At 53.3% G+C, this 17,062-nt stretch overlaps 1 protein-coding gene across 1 annotated transcript; it reads right to left on the bottom strand.

Moving 5' to 3' along the window:
- Nucleotides 1-4,285: 4,285 nt before the first annotated feature.
- Bsg (basigin (Ok blood group)) lies at nt 4,286-10,702 on the bottom strand. Its single transcript, XM_041669756.1, has 6 exons — nt 10,546-10,702; nt 5,821-5,977; nt 5,627-5,709; nt 5,405-5,544; nt 4,996-5,297; nt 4,286-4,778 (listed from the first exon to the last, which is right to left on the bottom strand). Exons 1-6 carry the CDS (start codon nt 10,610-10,612, stop codon nt 4,715-4,717), a joined length of 813 nt encoding a protein of 270 aa, XP_041525690.1. The 5' UTR covers nt 10,613-10,702; the 3' UTR covers nt 4,286-4,714.
- Between the last annotated feature and the right edge of the window lie 6,360 nt (nt 10,703-17,062).

Raw genomic sequence — 17,062 nt, 5'->3', positions numbered from 1 at the left:
ATGTTCACCCTGGGAAGATGTCAGCTGGGCAGGTCGCCAGAGCCCCAGGGCTTGTGGCCGAATGCAGGGGAGGAGGCAGCTCAGCAGCAGGCTGTCAGAGACCCTGCCATACTAGAAGACCGCTCTGCCAGTCCAGCGGTCACAGAGAGAGTGCTAACACTCAGGGATCTCGGCCTGTGTCTGCACTTGGGGGTCTTGTTGATCTGCTGTGAGTCTGCAATGACCTGGCTGCTGGTCCTACCCACACCCGTTCTCACACCTGCCCCAGGGGTACCTGGCTCAGGGCCACCGTCTCACTTGTGTGTACAAATGTGTGTGTGTACAAGCCAGAGGCCAATCTTCATTCCTCAGGAGCTGTCCACCTTTTTAAACTATCGAGCTACTTTGTTTTTTGTTTTTGGATTTATTTATCTTATTTTATGTGCATGTGTGTGTGTGTACCACATGCTAGCATGGGCCTTAATGAGCCAGAAGACGGTGCTGGCTCCCCTGGAACTGATGTTACTTGGAACAATGGACTGTTTGCCACCACATGGATACTGGGAACCAAACCCAGGGTCCCCGCAAGAACAATAAATGCTCTTAAAGCACCCAGCCTTCTTCACTCCAGTTTCTCTGCAAATTGTTTTATGCCAGGTATATTGGCCCTTGTCTGTAACACCAGTCCTTGATAGGCAAGTAGATCTCTGAATTTGAGACCAACCTGATCTACATGGTGAACTGCAAACCAGCTAGCGCTACTTGTGAGACCCCGCCAATCAATCAATGTCTGAGTGTAGTTGTGCGCACCCTTAATTTCTTTTTTTAAAAATATTTATTTATTTATTTATTATGTATACAATATTCTGTCTGTGTGTATTCCTACAGGCCAGGAGAGGGCATCAGACCCCATTACAGATGGTTGTGAGCCTCCATGTGGTTGCCGGGAATTGAACTCAGGACCTTTGGAAGAGCAGGCAATGTTCTTAACCGCTGAGCCATCTCTCCTGCCCGCACACCCTTAATTTCATCTCAGCCCTATAACCCCCCCACTTCATCTCAGCCCTATAACCCCCCCACTTCATCTCAGCCCTATAACCCCCCCACTTCATCTCAGCCCTATAGCCCCCCACTTCATCTCATTCCTATAACCCCCCACTTCATCTCAGCCCTATAGCCCCCCCCACTTCATTCAGCCCTATAGCCCCCCCCACACTTCATCTCATTCCTATAACCCCCCACACACACTTCATCTCATTCCTATAACCCCCCCCCACTTCATCTCAGCCCTATAGCCCCCCCACACTTCATCTCATTCCTATAACCCCCCCACTTCATCTCAGCCCTATAGCCCCCCCACTTCATCTCATTCCTATAACCCCCCCACTTCATCTCATTCCTATAACCCCCCCCACACTTCATCTCATTCCTATAACCCCCCCACTTCATCTCAGCCCTATAGCCCCCCCCACTTCATCTCAGCCCTATAGCCCCCCCCACACTTCATCTCATTCCTATAACCCCCCCAACTTCATCTCATTCCTATAACCCCCCCAACTTCATCTCATTCCTATAACCCCCCCACTTCATCTCAGCCCTATAGCCCCCCCACTTCATCTCAGCCCTATAGCCCCCCCCACACACTTCATCTCATTCCTATAGCCTCTCACACACACACACTATCTCATCACCTTTTGGAAAACAAATTGATGACCCTAGGAATGTGATCATTTGTTCCAAGGGTTTCTGTCAGCCTTCTCTCATCGTCTCATCCCCAACCCCTCTGCCCACCCTCCCAGCAGTAACTAGTCATTTCCTATTTAGGATTCCTGGGTGTTTTGAATGGATACAGAACTAGGCCAGGGAAGGGGTGGGACAGTAGGGAAGCTGGTCCCAGCAGCAATCAGCAACCAAAGTTGAACTCCTTGGCTGGCGGGATCTGGACAGTGGGCTTCCAGGCCTGAAGGGTAAGGCTCCCCAGGTTCTGATCCACACAGCCCAGCATCTGCCTATTAAGCGGGGGAGGGGCTCTGTGTTTTTCTTTGGTCTCCTCCTGATCCTCCTGTCTGTTTCCGGAGGGCTGAGGTGACAGGCATGCAATGCCATGCCAGCCTTGCCAAGATGCTCCTCCTGCAGACACCCCGGATGTGGAACAGCCGGTTCATAAGGAGGCCTCGTCTCTGATGGACTTCATGGAGTAACCTTTACCTCAGTTCTGCTACTCTGCTTGACCTCCTTTGCTGTTCCTTCCCTGGGCCTTGGGTTCCACAGTTGCACGATGGAGTCCAGGCAGGACAGCCTGGCCCTCCTGCCCACCAGCATAGCATCCTTACGGGCTACGACTGGGCAGAAGAGGTGAACCAGGAGCTGGAGAGGCACAGGCAGCCCTGTCTGCCTGGAGCGGAAGTGAGCAGCCAGCTGCTGGGCCCCTGTGGGCTCCAGCTCTGTCAATAGGCCTTTGTTTTGCCAAGGCCCTGGGCACCGTCTCTGCCTGCCAGTTGGGGGCTGGGACCCCTATGACCCTGTGGCTCCCAGGGAGGACCCCAGAGGCCAGTTTCAGATCATTCTAAATGTTTGACACATCGTCCTGTGCCCATCTCTGAAACGGAGCCTGCACTATCCTGGGCCGAGGTATGCTCAGCTTTAGTTGTATGGACAAGAACCTGGATGATGTGGGGTATGTCCCCTGGAACACTGCTTTGAAGGGGAGCCCTCAGTAAGCCTCTTTCTAAACCCTCACTGTGCCGTTTTTTCTGGATCTAAGTCCCACAGGCTTAGGGCCCCGGAAGAAGAGAGCACAGGGAGTGGGCTGCACCTGCAGCTGGGGGCTTGCTTCACAGACAGAACCCCAGGCACACCATAGGCAGGCAGTGCTGAGTGGATATCCTGGGCTTCTCTCTAATGTCCATGTGGACACTTGCACAGGCAGAACGGACTCTCCATGGGGAGGTAGTATCAGGGACACACGAGAGCAAGGTGCCCAGGTATATCCAGTTGCAGGTGCGCACTGCAGATATCCTGGCCATTTTTAGTTGCATGGTTCTGGGAACACAGGTCTTATCAGCGGGACACTGCGCAGCGCCCTCTGGTGGCTGGAAGGCAGGACTCCAGTTCCAATTTTTACCTGTGGTTCTCTGAAAGGCCTACCAGTCCCCAAGGAACCCAGCTTTCCCTGAAGGCCACTACTCTGGGTCACGCTCGGCTGGGACCAAAGCTGGCTGCAGGGTCCCATCTCTCTGGAGCCAAACTATGCAATAACACCCTACATACACACCTGTCCTGACCCCTGCCCAAAACTTAGGTGTGAAAGCCAGCTTGGCTTGAAGCTTCCTGTCCATCCTGTGGATCCAGCAAGTACCCAGGCCCCGCCCATCTCCCACAACCCAGCACTTCCTAGAAAGTGGGTGTCCAACAGCTGGATCAGTACTCGGCCAGAGGGCAGCACAGGATGTCAGTGTGGTCAACAGCACCCTCAAGAGGCCAGCTTTTCTCGGATACCCTAGGGCAGTGTGGCTCTCAACCCCTGTGCAAGTCAAAGGGCCCTTTCACAGGGGTGGCATATCAGATAGCCACACTCTGATTCAAAACAGTAGCAAAATCACTTAAGAAGAAGCAATGAGGCTGGGCGGTGTGCACGCCTTTAATCCCAGCACTTGGGAGGCAGAGGCAGGCGGATCTCTGTGAGTTCGAGACCAGCCTAGTCTACAAGAGCTAGTTCCAGGACAGGCTCCAAAGCCACAGAGAAACCCTGTCTCAAAAAAAAAAAAAAAAAAAAGAGAGAAGCAGCAATGAGGGGCTGGAGAGATGGCTCAGCGGTCAAAGAGCACTGACTGTTCTTCCAGAGGTCCTGAGTTCAATACCCAATAACCACATGGTGGCTCACAACCACCTATAATGAGAGCTGGTGCTCTCCTCTGGCTTGCAGGCAGGATACTGTATAAACAAATAAATAAATCTTAAAAAAAAGCAATGAAATTTTTTTTCTTTTTGGTTTTTCGAGACAGGGTTTCTCTGTGGCTTTGGAGCCTGTCCTGGAACTCACTCTGTAGACCAGGCTGGTCTCGAACTCACAGAGATCCGCCTGCCTCTGCCTCCCGAGTGCTGGGATTAAAGGCGTGCGCCACCATCGCCCGGCAAGCAATGAAAATTTTATGGTTGAGGTCACAACGAGGAACTGCCCTAGGAATGACACCCTTCACTGTCTACATCCTAAGCCCTGATCAACTACACCCCTCTCCAGTCCCTGATGGCAACACTCTCTCCCATTAAGATGAGCTCTTGGAACCCCACATAGTGAACACACACATGGCGGGGTAGGTCTTTATTTGTGGGGTCCCAGCCATGTTGTCCATGGTGGGGATGGGCTGTTCGATACAGGGACCAGGTGGTAGCTCCCTCCACCAAGAAGTCGGAGCTTACCCTTGTCTCTCCCTCATGGCCAAGGGCAAGGCCCCATTCCCCTACTCCATGGGGCTATCGTGACACGCTTAAAAAGTCAAAAACAAAACCCCCTAAGGAACAGATTCTCTATATAGAAACCTTGTTTAGTTTAAACTAGAAACAGGGGTGCTGTGGGCGACTTGCTTCTTCCAGGTGGGCTTTCTACAAGGTGAGGCTGTCTTCACCCAGGTTGGGGTGGGTAGGCTCGGGTTGGGACAAGATGGGACACAAGAGTGGAGGTAGACACTGGCTGGGGTCAGGTGTCCAAGTGCCCCACCCCCGCCTGCTCTGCCACTCAGGTGGCATTCCTCTGGCGTACACTCTTGTCCTTGTCGTTCATGTGATGCCCGCTGCCCTTCCTGAGGAAACAAAAAAAGAGCTCAGCACTGAGAGGCACAGGGCCAGCTGGCCTCAGCCCCACTGGGAGGGGAATCTGGCCATTGTTCCAAGAGTGGGGACCCACCTTCCCGGAACCACTGAGGCCCATGAAAAGATGGGTGCAACACTGAATGCTGCCCCCCCCCATTTTGACAGGACAGCAGCGGCTCCCCGGAGCACACAGTAAGCTGGACTTACAGTGGAGCAGCACCAGGGTCATCCTCGTCCAGGGTCTGGTCTGGCTTCCGTCGCTTCTCATAAATGAAGATGATGGTGACCAACACCAGGACCTCGGCCACGATGCCCAGGAACGGCCAGAGGGCAGCCAGGCGGCTCCGCACGCGCAGTGTTATCCTCTCCTGGACGCTGCCCTGGTCGTTGGTGGCGTTACACATGTAGGTGCCAGGGTCGCTGTCGATGTCGAGGTTGGTGATGGTCAGCTCTGTCTTCTCCGCTGTGGATATCACGACGTACTTGCTCTCGGAGCCATTGGTGATGAGCTGGGGAAGAGGGGCTCGTCAAGGTCTGTCGCAGCCTTTCCCGCATGGTCCTCCACGGCCCTCTGTCCCTGTCATCTCTGAAGCCTCATGTCCCACACAGCCCTCACCTGGTCCCCAGAGTCAGAGGTCTTAAACCAGGTCCACTCGGTGATAGGAGGGTGGGAAGACTCAGACTTGCAGACCAGCCTCACGTTCTCCCCCTCACTGGAGTGCTCTGACTTCTTTCCCACCTTGATCCGAGGTGGCCCTGTGAGGACAAGGCGAGAGCCTGGTGCCCAAGCTTGCAGACTGCCCCTGCCCACGCACAGCCCTCTTGGCTCCCAGCTTACCCTCCACATGGATGTCACCCCTGCCCACGGGCTCGGGAAGGAAGATGCAGGAATAGTCCCCAGAGCGGTCATCTGTGTCCACGCTGTAGGAGGCAGAGTGGTTGAGGTAAGGAGCCCACAAGTATGGTGGTCCCCTCCCGACACAGGCTCTGTGCAGTTCACAGGGCCCCGGCACCCGAGAAGCATGGACTCACATGTATTGCATCTTCAGGTCAGGCAGCGTGTCCTCCTGCAGCACCTTGCCATCTCTCATCCAGCGGTGGCCAACCACGTCGACGCTACTGCTGTTCAAAACGCAGGTAAGGTATGTCTTGGAGTCAGCATCATGGACCGAGGTTACGATGGTGCCCGCTGAGAGACCACAGAACAAAGTCAGCTCAGGAGCTAAGGGGCTCAGCCTACACTGTCCCATACCCACGAGGGCTGCTTTTGGAATCCCAGTGGATGCACCCTGCAGCCCCGACTCCTAGGGCACACGTCCCACTAGAAATCCATTTCCAAGGCAAGGCACGGCACTCGCTGCCCAAGACCCTGCCTGCTGCTCCCACAGCTATAACTTCAGGGGTAGCACCAGGCTCAGCTCCCCACATAACAAAACCGTGTGGGTGCCTCATGTTTCCTTCACTTAGAACTAGAAAACAGTCCCCAGAAGGTTCTGGGGAGCCTGCCACCTGACGCAACCCCTCAAGTTTGCAGCAGTCAGAGTGAACACTTGGGCAGCAGACCCCACCCCAACTAGACAAACACCAGGAGGGCAGGTGCATAGACAACAGGATGGGAGCCCAGGATCCTCCTATGGGGGACAGGACCAGTTTGCACCCAGCAAGGTGACAGGGATGTCCCCAGGTAGGGCAGAGCAGCACCTGGTTCTACAGAGGGAGCCAGGGTTGAGCGGCACACGAGGTAAACACAGGGAACAGGTGTCCTGGCCACTCACGTTCAAGGACCACCACGCTCGCTTGGGCACGGACCCATTTGACCCTGGGTGGCTGGGTCAGGTGATTGCGGTCAGGGTCACTGCTGGCCCGGCACTCGTAGGTGCCTGTATCCTCTGCGGTGAGCCCATCCACAAACAGTGTGCTGGCTGCATGCTGGCGGTAGGTGGCATGGATGTGAACGCGGTCCAGCCAGGCGCCATCCCAGAGCTGGGAGCAGCTGTCGTTTGCATCATCCCCTTCAAACCACCACTGGATCTCAGGGATGGGGCTGCCCACGGCCTCACAGTGCAGGGCCACACTGCCTCCCGCCCACTGCTCCTGAGACAGCAGCGCCTTGAGGAAGCCAGCTATGGGAGAGGGTTAGCACCTATCACTACAAGGGAGGGAAGACAGGGAGGAAGGACAACCACCAGGGCCTACCACATGGCCTGGTCTGCGGCAAACTCAGCAAACACCATCTCCTTTCAGCTTGTGGGGAGAAGTAAGAAGTTAGGTAGAAAACAAAACACAAATGGCTGGGGCTGGGCAAAGGTGGCTGCCACCAAGTCTAAAGTCCTGAGCTCAACCCTCAAGACCCATGTGGTAGAAGGACTTGTGCACAATCGACAGACACACAAATGTAATTTTAAAAGGAAAAACAGAAAACAGGAGCCAGGTGTTGTGGTTCACCTGTAATTCCCCCACGTGGGAGGTGTAGGCAGGAGGGCTGCAAGGAGTTTTAAGACCAGAAGGGACAGTGGTTAAAGTTGTCTCCAAAATGAAAAAGTAAGACAGGACAAAGGGACCCAGGACACTCAGGTCCTTGCATGCCTACACAAGGCATGGATGTGGATGTGTCTGAAGGTACAAGCATACGGGTTTGGGCCCTGAGGCCCTGTATTGGGAGGTGGGGACCAAAGTAGGTACCTGTCACCTAGGTGGCCCCAAGGCACACACAGTTAGCAGCTCTGACGGTGAGCCGGTTTCCTAATAACCTACATTCCAGAGCTGAGATCTCCTAGACCTCCGGGCAAGTGGGTGTGGCAAAAATGAGGGTAGGAGAGGCCACAGCCTGGCTCTTTCCCTTGGTTCCCTTCCCTGTCCACTACTCCAGGATGTCTCTATCAATATCAGCTTACCTGGGGCTGCCAGTCAGGAAAGACAGGTGCCCCCAGGACCACAGCCCCAGCAGGATTTCTGAAGAGGCACTGAGAATCATCCATCAGGAACATGGCTGCCATGTTCCAGGGACCAGCTGAATGGCCACAAGGCAGGCCATTAGGACCCACTAGGTAGTCCTCAATCTAGTCTCAGGGATGCAGGAAGGCCTGTGGTATTCCTGGCATCTGTCACCGACCTCCCCAGTGTCTAGACACAGGTGGGGTGTAGACCTCTGGAAAGGTACCATCTACTCTACTTAGGCGTGACCAATAACTCTGATCCCAACCTTAGGAGCCTCCACAAGGGCCTCTGAGAAGTCAAGCTGGAAATCTGGCCCCGTGATCTGCAGCCCGCAGCTTCCAGCCGTCACCCCGGTCTAAAAACAGCGCCATCCTCCCTGCCCACTCTCAGCAGGGTGGGAGCAGGGCCAGACTGGGCCATGGGTAAACAAGCCAACACTCCAGGGTGCAGGAAGGGGGCACTACTCTGGAGGGCAGCCCATACCCAGTGTCCTGCTACCCAGGGCTGACCTAGGCTGGAGGCTCGTCACCTGAGGTAGTCACTGGGAAAACAGGTGTACTCCAGGCTGTGTGGAACTGTAAGAGGCCCTAGTGTCCAACCCAGCCTCAGACAATCAGGAAAACAAAACAGGAATGCCCATGCCACACAGGCCCTCGAGGTGAAGCCCCGCCCCATGTGCAGCAGACAGTGAAAATGGCACCTTGCTGCCTGACCTGAGCCCTGCCCAAGCTGTTTGACTGTGGGGCTGTTCCCAGGAAGGGCTGGGACCTGCCCGCAAGCTACACTTTGTGCTTGGCTTCTGGGCACTGCAAAGGTCTGCTTAACCCCAGGCAGGAAGCCACTGGACCTGTGCCCAGGCAGGGTGGGGGACTCCAGCCAGGCTCCCCATCCGGGACAGGGTAGTTTATCAGCTGTGTCCACCTTGCCGGGGGCAGCTATCTGCACCCGAGAGCCAGCCTCATGGGGCACCTCAAGATGTTTTGATGACGAGGAAGAGGGACTGGGAAAAGCAGGTCAGGATTAACCCAGGGCACTGCTGCCAGGCACAGCCCCCTCCCAAATCCACTGCTGTTAGGGATGGCAGCCATGTGCCCCAATTCTCCGGCAGAGCTTGGGTTCTGCCCTTTGCCTGCTGTCTGGAATAGGCAGGAGAGCAGCTGCATGCTCTAGGCCTGCCACACTGCCTTCCAAGATCAACCTTGCCGTGACCTTGAGCACCAGCCTTCCCTACCTTATGGCCTCAGTTTCCCTTTTGCGCCCCAACCAGGCAAAAACCCAAGGCTAGATTCCAGGGCAGGAGCCAACTGAGTGTGCGGGGCCTCAGCCACCGGGAATCTCGTGCAGAAGGATGATTCAACAGTCCCCAGACCTGTGAAGCTTCACTCCAGGGGAGTCCGAGCAAGGACCAGGGAGAGTGACTACAGCCCTGGACTACAGCAAGCCTGGGAGCTCACTCCAGCGAGGACGGGGACAGCTGGGAACACCTGAAGAGACCTGTGAGACTTCCACTCTCAGGAACTCCCCACCCAGATAACAACACCAGGGGCACAGGCAAAGCTGTCCCCCACCCCATGGCCAACTTACTCTCATTCTTCCAGATTCCCCAAAAGTGTCGTAGCCCTGAACTCAATAAGTTGATACATCAATGTGGCACCTTCCTCAGCTCCATCCCCCTACACTGTCCCCAAGACCTCCCCTCAGGTTGTCTCCCTACCTTTCCCCCTGGGTGAAGATACCAAGTGTTTGGTTTCCATTATCCTCATATCACCACAACCTCAGAGACACTGCCTCCCCAATTCCCACTCGCTTCACTGCCAACCACAGGCCCAAATGTGGAGACATCGCTCCCGAGCACTTCTGGACCCCAAATCTTCTGGATCACCTCCCTGCCCGGCCCCCCAAGTTTAGATACACTGAAATGGTAGCTCCTTTCACCCTAGTCCCCCAGCTCCTTGAAGGTCCCCCAAACCTTTCCGGAAAGGCTTCCTCTCATCTACCCTGATCCTCCACAGAGTGGCAGATCTAACTTCCAAATTAGGGACTGTCACTCCTACCCTGTTCCTTCAGCAGGGACACCAAGACTGCAATTCCTTCCACTCCCAGGTCCCCCAAACTTGGGATCATTTCCTGACGTGTTCTCTAGGTGGGGACCACAGTGGCAGCTTCCTCAGTCCCCAGGATAACTTCCCAGCCCTGTCTTTCATGTGGGGGTACTATCAGCGTGGTGATTCCTTTTATCCCTGGGTCCCTAAACCAGGAGGTCGTCAATCTCCGGGGTCATCTCCCAGCTCAGCCCTGCTACCCAGGTGTTAACAGAGATAGCTCTGCCCATGACCACTCTACTTCAGAGGTGTCCTCAGGGTCGCCTCTTTCCCAACTCCCCCAAACTTCCAAATCCCCAGGGTCACCTCCCAGCCCTGTTCCGGGAGTGGGGACAGTACGGCAGTTCTCTCCACCCCCAGTTGTCCCAAATCTGGGGTCATTTCCACTCCTGTACTCCAAAACCTCGGGATTACCTCCCAGCCCATGCCCAGGTGGGGACTACCGCAAGGTGGCGGTTCCCTCTACGGGTCCCCCAACCTTAGAATGTCTCCCCAGAGCTTCAGACCCCTAACCTTAGATTTGTCTCTCCAGGGCCGCATCCCCACGATCACCTCCCTCCACCCTGTCGCCCAGCCTAGGTTGGGGGTCAACTCGAGGGTCATCCACAACCAGTTATTCCTCCTCGAGTAGGGAACCAAAGCTGTGGCTCCCTACACCACCGGGTTCCCCCAAATCTGGGACTCATTCTAGGTCCCTGACCCGAGTCCCAGGTCTTACCCGCCGCAGAGGCACCTTGGCCGCCCAGGAGCGCAAAGCCTAGCGCCAGCAGCAACGCCGCCGCCATGTCGACTCCTCCAAGCGCGACCCCGCTGCGGCTCTATAAGAAGGACGAGAGGGCGGGACGCGCGCACGCGCGAAAGCACGCAAGCACGCACGCACGCGGCGTCGCAGGTAGGGCGTCCGGCGCTCAGCACGTACTCAGCAGCGGCCGCTCGGTGGGGGTGGGGAGCGCTGGCGCTAACCACACAGGCCACACCCACGACGGGGTGGGGCCGGGTCCTGGGCGGCCTCTGGTGGGTTCAAGTTTTTCTCTCTCTGTTTTCTCCTTGTTTTTCTTTTTTCTGTTTTGTCTTTTGAGACAGGGCCTCTCCATATGCCTTTGGCTGTTCTGTTTTTGTTTTGTTTTGTTTGTTTTGATTTTCAAGACAGAGTTTCTCTGTAGATTTTGGTACCTGTCCTGGGAACTAGCTCGTGTAGACCAGGCTGGCCTGGAACTGACAGAGATCCGCCAGCCTCTTCCTCCCGAGTGCTGGGATTAAAGGCGTGCGCCACCACGCCCACTCTCCTTTTCATTTAAAAAAAAATTGTAGTTGAGCTGGGCTGTGGTGGTGCACGCCTTTAATCGTAGCAATTGGGAGGCAGAGGTAGAGGGATCTCCGAGTTTGAGGCCAGCCTGATCTACAGAGTGAGTTCAAAGAGCCAGGGTGGTTCCACAGAGACACCTTATCTCAGAACAAAGCAAAAACCAACTGTGGGTCTAATTTGCTCCAGAATCTGAAGTCTGAGGCCAGAGGATCGCTTACACTGGAGTTCAAGATCAGCTAGGCAACACATACCAGGCTCTGCAGCTCCTTTGAGTGTACGCACACTCTGCCAGGAGCTTCGGAAATGTCCGGAAGGACACAGCCACGGACAGAGGCGATGGCGATTACAGGAGCCTTGTGTTACTTTGGGCCTTGGGACCCACTTACACTCAGCCTCAGCGGCCTCCCGGAGGTTTGGGGGCCTCAGAACTGCTCAGAATCCCCAAAGCCTTCATGGAGAAAGCCTTCCAAGTTACGTGCAGAACGAGGGCCAGGGCAGGGGAGCTGCCAGCTGGCATCAAAGGGCCTTAGGGTCAAAACAAACAAGGTCAGGCCAAGTGTGGAATTCCTAACCCCCTACTTGTCCAGGCCTCTGGGAAACTTAAGGTTGGCCAGGAAGCCTGGGCCTGTGTTTACACAGAGGAGCCCAGCCCCCTCCCAGACTTTTCTGTGTCCTCTCTGACCCTACATGGCCTGCAGCCTCCTGAAATCCTTTTGCCTGACTCTGTCCTAGCCATCTGACCTCCCAAGTCCAGCTTCTAGAGCAGCCTGGATTAGCAGATAAAACGTGGAAAGCCTTCAGGAATGGTGCTGCATTCCTGACATTCCATCCAGCACCCTGGAAGCCCGAGAATCAGGAGTTCAGGGGTTTGAGGCCACCTTGGGCTGCATGAGAGGTGTCAAAAATAAAAATCAGGGGCTGGAGAGATGGCTCAGAGGTTAAGAGCACTGGTTGCTCTTCCAGAGGTCCTGAGTTCCCAGCAACCATATGGTGGCTCACAACCATCTATAATTTGATCTGGTTCCCTCTTCTGGCCTGGAGACAGAACACTGTATAAATAATAAATACATAAATTAATTAATTAAATAAAATAAAAAAAAGAAAAACAAAAATCAAACCAAACAAAAACAAAAAAGCACCCCTGAGCAAAGGGAAGGAGGGATGGAGAGATGGCACAGCTCCTGAAGAGTACTGACAGCTCCATCTCCTCACACACGCAGCCTGCAGCCATCTGATCTGATGCCTGCTTCTGGCCACCTCAGAAACAAGGCACACAGGGGTGCACAAACATGCACACAGGCGAAACACTGTGCACATAAAATGAATGAAATAAAAAACACTGTGCACATAAAATGAATGAAATAAGAAAAGAAGAAAACAACTAAACACAAACCAATCAATGAAATTTGAATGTCATAATTTTAAAACTTTTTTAGGGTCTTTTTCATCCAGTGTTTGGAACTTACACATATTGAGAATTATCTGTTGTGTATTTAAAACTCGGGATTTGTTATTGTTGCTTTGTTTTGTTTTTCGAGACAGAGTTTGTCTGTGTAGCTCTGGCTGGCCTGGAACTCAGAGATCCCATGCTTCTCTGCCAAGAACTGGGATAAAAAGTGTGTGCTACCGCCGGGCCGTGGTGGCGCACGCCTTTAATCCCAGCACTCTGGAGGCAGAGGCAGGCGGATCTTTGTGAGTTCGTAGGCCAGCCTGGTCTACAAGAGCGAGTTCCAGGAGAGGTTCCAAAGCTACAGAGAAACCCTGTCTCGAACCCTCCCCCCCCCAAAAAAAGTGTGTGCTACCACCACTTGGCTAAAACTCAGGATATTTTTCATTTCGTTTATTTATTTATTTTACTGTACTAGAGATCACACACACACACACACACACACACACACACACACACCAGCCACTCACTCCCATAGCCTCTGACTATCTGACTACAGACCCCCAGGGGAATCCAGGTAGAGCCAGAGGAAGAGGGTCAAGCCCCACATAGAGCCTGTCCCTGAGTCTGGGAGAGGAAGGAAGGACCCTCCCAGGCACTAACTACACAGACCAGGATCTGGAACTCTGGCTGCTGATGAGAGACCACAGCAATTCTTTCTGACTTCCCCACCTGCGGAGGACTCTTGAGGAGCGGGTGGGAAGTGGGAACACCAGGAGCTAGCCCAGCCTATAGAAAAGCTTTCCAAGTGCTTGTGCTCTGGGTGGGTGGGTGGGGCAGCTCTCTGACTCTCCCACCCCCTTGATCTACTCAGATATAATTGTAATATATACATTTGTTGTTATGTTTGGCAGCTTTTGTTTTTAACTTTTTTTTTTCAAGGCAGGGTTTCTCTGTTAGCAGTTCTGAATTTGTAGACCAGGCTGGCTTTGAACTTACTGAAATCCACCTGACTCTGCCTCCTGAGTACTGGGTTTAAAGGCTGGGTGGTGGTGGTGCAAGCCTTTAATCCCAGCACTCGGGAGGCAGAGACAGGTGAATCTCTGTGAGTTCGAAGCCAACCTGGTCTACAAGAGCTAGTTCCAGGACAGGCTCCAAAGCTACAGAGAAACCCTGCCTGTAAAAAACAAACAAACAAACAAACAAATAAATAAAATAAAGGTATGTACCACCACACCTGGTTTATTTTTTTAACTTTTATAAGAATGCTTAAATTTTTCTTTAGTTTTTTTTTTTTTTTTTTTTGTTTTTCGAGACAGGGTTTCTCTGTGGTTTTGGAGCCTATCCTGGAACTAGCTCTTGTAGACCAGGCTGGTCTCGAACTCACAGAGATCCGCCTGCCTCTGCCTCCCGAGTGCTGGGATTAAAGGCGTGCGCCACCACCGCCCGGCAAGAATGCTTAATTTTTTTAATTTTTTTTTTGGATGGGGGGCAGTTTCGAGACAGGGTTTCTCTCTGTAGCCCTGGCTGTCCTGGAACTCATTCTGTAGACCAGGCTGGCCTTGAACTCACAGAGATCCTCCTGCTTCTTTCACCCAAGTGCTGGGATTAAAGGCATGGGTCACTACCACCTGGCTTAAATTATTTTTATTATTATATATTCATGTATAAATGAGGTTTATTTGGTTTTATTTTGTGTGTGTCTGCATATATATATGTGTGCCCCATATGGATGCAGTTACCAGTGCAGCCAGAAGAGGGCAGTGAATCGTCTAGAACTGAAGTTACAGAGATTTGTGAGCCACTTTGTGGGTTCTGGGAATAGAACCCCTTCTCTCAAATGCAGCGATGACATGTGGTGGTTTGACTGACATGTCCCCATACCCTCGGGTCTGGTTTGGGAAGGTAGGAGGTGCAGCCTTGCTGGAGGAATTATATCACCCCATTTTCAGTTGGCGCTTTCTGTTTGTGGTTCACTGTGTGAGCTCTCAGCTTCTGTTCCTTCCGCCACGCTTGCCACCTAGGGCCATGCTGCCCCACCACAGCGGACTCTAACCGCCTGGAACTGTCTTCCCTAAGTTGCCTTGGTCTTGTTTCATCAGGGCGACAGACATGCAGTCCCCACAGCAGGCATGCACACCATGCTGGCTGCACACAGGCTCTGATCCTAAGGGCCAGGCCTTCTGTGTTCTGTGATCGATCGTTGCTCACAGCCTGGGACAGCTGCTAGCGGTGGCAGGGTGATCTTCTCCTTGGCTCTTCTTCTGTCTTCCATAGTGTGCCATCTCTGGAATCCTGTCATGCCTCACAGGCCTTGTCCCAGCCACTTCAGACACTCAGCCTGGCTGTTTCCACTCCGCTGCAAGTCGGGATCTGAGGGGTCGGTTTGATGTCCAGTGCTGTCCTGGGGGAACCAGGCTGTGCTGGTTCATGTCTGCCACCCCAGCACTAGAAGCTGAAGCAGGAGGATCACTGCGAGCTCGAGCCAGGGCAGAGGAGGCAACAGAGCTCATTCTTCCTCCAGTGGGGGGAGGGAGGGAAAGGAAGGAGAGAAAAGCCACATGGGTCTGCACTACTTGGGTAGGGCAAGTACTCCGGTCTCCATATTCTTTCTTGTTTGCAGAGGGGGCCTGGCTCTTCATAAGCCCCTGGCCTCCTGCTCTTCTTGGGGTTGGGTGGGACAGCTGAGAAGGCTTGGATAACACTAGTAAACATCTTGCCTGTCACATACAGGCCAGGCCCCTTTGATCTGTGTCCAGTTGGAGCCGCCCCAGAACCCTGCGAAGGGACTGAGGGCAGAGAGGAAGTGCAGCAGGCTGTGAGCATGCTGGTGGCTGAGATCCAGCTGGCCACTTCCTTCTTACGCCTTACCAATCTTGCTAGAGGTATAGTCAGGGACAAAGGCCACCACATCCTTGGGAAGGGTCATAAGGGTTTATGGGTAAAAGTTTCAATAATTTTTTTTTAAGTTTTTCAAGACAGGGTTTCTCTGATATGGGATTCCCCTCTGTGTGCTGTGAGTATCATTGGGGAATAAAGAAACTGCATTGGCCTGTTGATAGGGCAGAACTTAGGTAGGCAGGGAAAACTAAACTGGGAGAAAGGAGGCGGAGTCAGAGAGAAGCCATGGAGCCTCCATTGGAGACAGATGTGCTGAAACATTGCTGGCAGGCCACGACCTCGTGGTGATGCACAGATGAATGGAGATATGTTAAACTAAGATGTAATAGTTAGCCAATAAGAAGCTAGAGCTAATGGGCCGAGCGGTGATTCTATTAATACAGTTTCTGTGTGATTATTTTGGGGCTAAGTGGCTGGGAACCAACTAACGGCCTCCTCCAACATTTCTCTGTGTAGCCCTGGCTGTCCTGGAACCTCTCTGTAGACCAGGGCTGGCCTCACACTCACAGAGCTCTGCCTGGCTCCGCTTGTGCCCCCACACAGTTCAGCCTCAAGGGTGTTAATCAGCGGGAGAAAACCTAGAGTGAGCTGGGCCGGCTGGGAAACTGGTAAAATCCCTGTTGTACAAACTCGAGGGTCTGGGTTCAGCTCTGTAGAGGATTTGAAGTGGCATCGAGGGCTGGAAATCCCAGCGCTGGAAGGGAGGGAAAGGCAGATCTCTGGGAATGACTGGACAGCCAGGCTAGCCATTTCAGGTCTCAGTAGAGGCCTCTGGAGGCGGATCCCTGTGAGTTCAAGGTCAGTCTGTCCTGTGGAGAGAGTCCAGCGCAGCCAGGACTACACAGAGAAACTGTTTCAAAAAACAAAACAACAGTCAGGCACACCTTTAATCGCAGCACTCCACTCTGGAGGCAGAGGCAGGGGGATCTCTGGGAGCTCAAGCCCAGCCTGGTCCACAGAGTGAGTTCTGGACAGGCTCCATAGCTACTGAGAGACGTGTTTCAAAAAACAAACAGGGCTGGAGAGATGGCTCAGTGGTTAAGAGCACTGGCTGCTCTTCCAGAGGTCCTGAGTTCAATTCCCAGCAACCACATGGTGGCTCATAACCATCTGTAATGAGATCTGTGCCCTCTTCTGCCCTGCAGGCAAAGTACTGAGAATACTGTATACATAATAAATAAATAAATCTTTAAAAAAAAAAACCCCAAAAACAAATAAGCAAACAAAAACCCCCGACAAAACTAAAACAACTTTTGTTGATACCGAAGGTTAACTTGCACACACAACCCAGGGTTTCAAGGGCTGTTCGTGAACGGCCAGAGATAGCACAAACGTCCCAGGAAGATGAGCTCAGGGCTTGGCAGCTCGCACTCTAGACTCCCTAAACTCTGAAGGCGGAGGCACAGGATCACCAAGGATTTTCAAGGTCACCCTGGGACAGAGTAAGGTGTCCTCGCAGAAATGACCAAGAGTCGGGTGTGGTGTGTGCTCCTTTAATCCAGGTGCTAGGGAGGCATAGGCAGGAGCTGTTTCTATGAGTTTGAGGCCAGGTGAGTCTCCATAGGGAATTACAGGATAGCCAGAGCTACAGAGACCCTGTCACAAAAAAATCAAAACAAACATATAAATAAAAAGAAAAAT

Source organism: Microtus oregoni, unplaced genomic scaffold, assembly GCF_018167655.1.
Source record: "Microtus oregoni isolate MIOR12 unplaced genomic scaffold, Mior012 000019F_ref0000042, whole genome shotgun sequence".
NCBI lineage: Eukaryota > Metazoa > Chordata > Mammalia > Rodentia > Cricetidae > Microtus > Microtus oregoni.
This window is presented reverse-complemented; position numbering and strand designations above follow the sequence as displayed.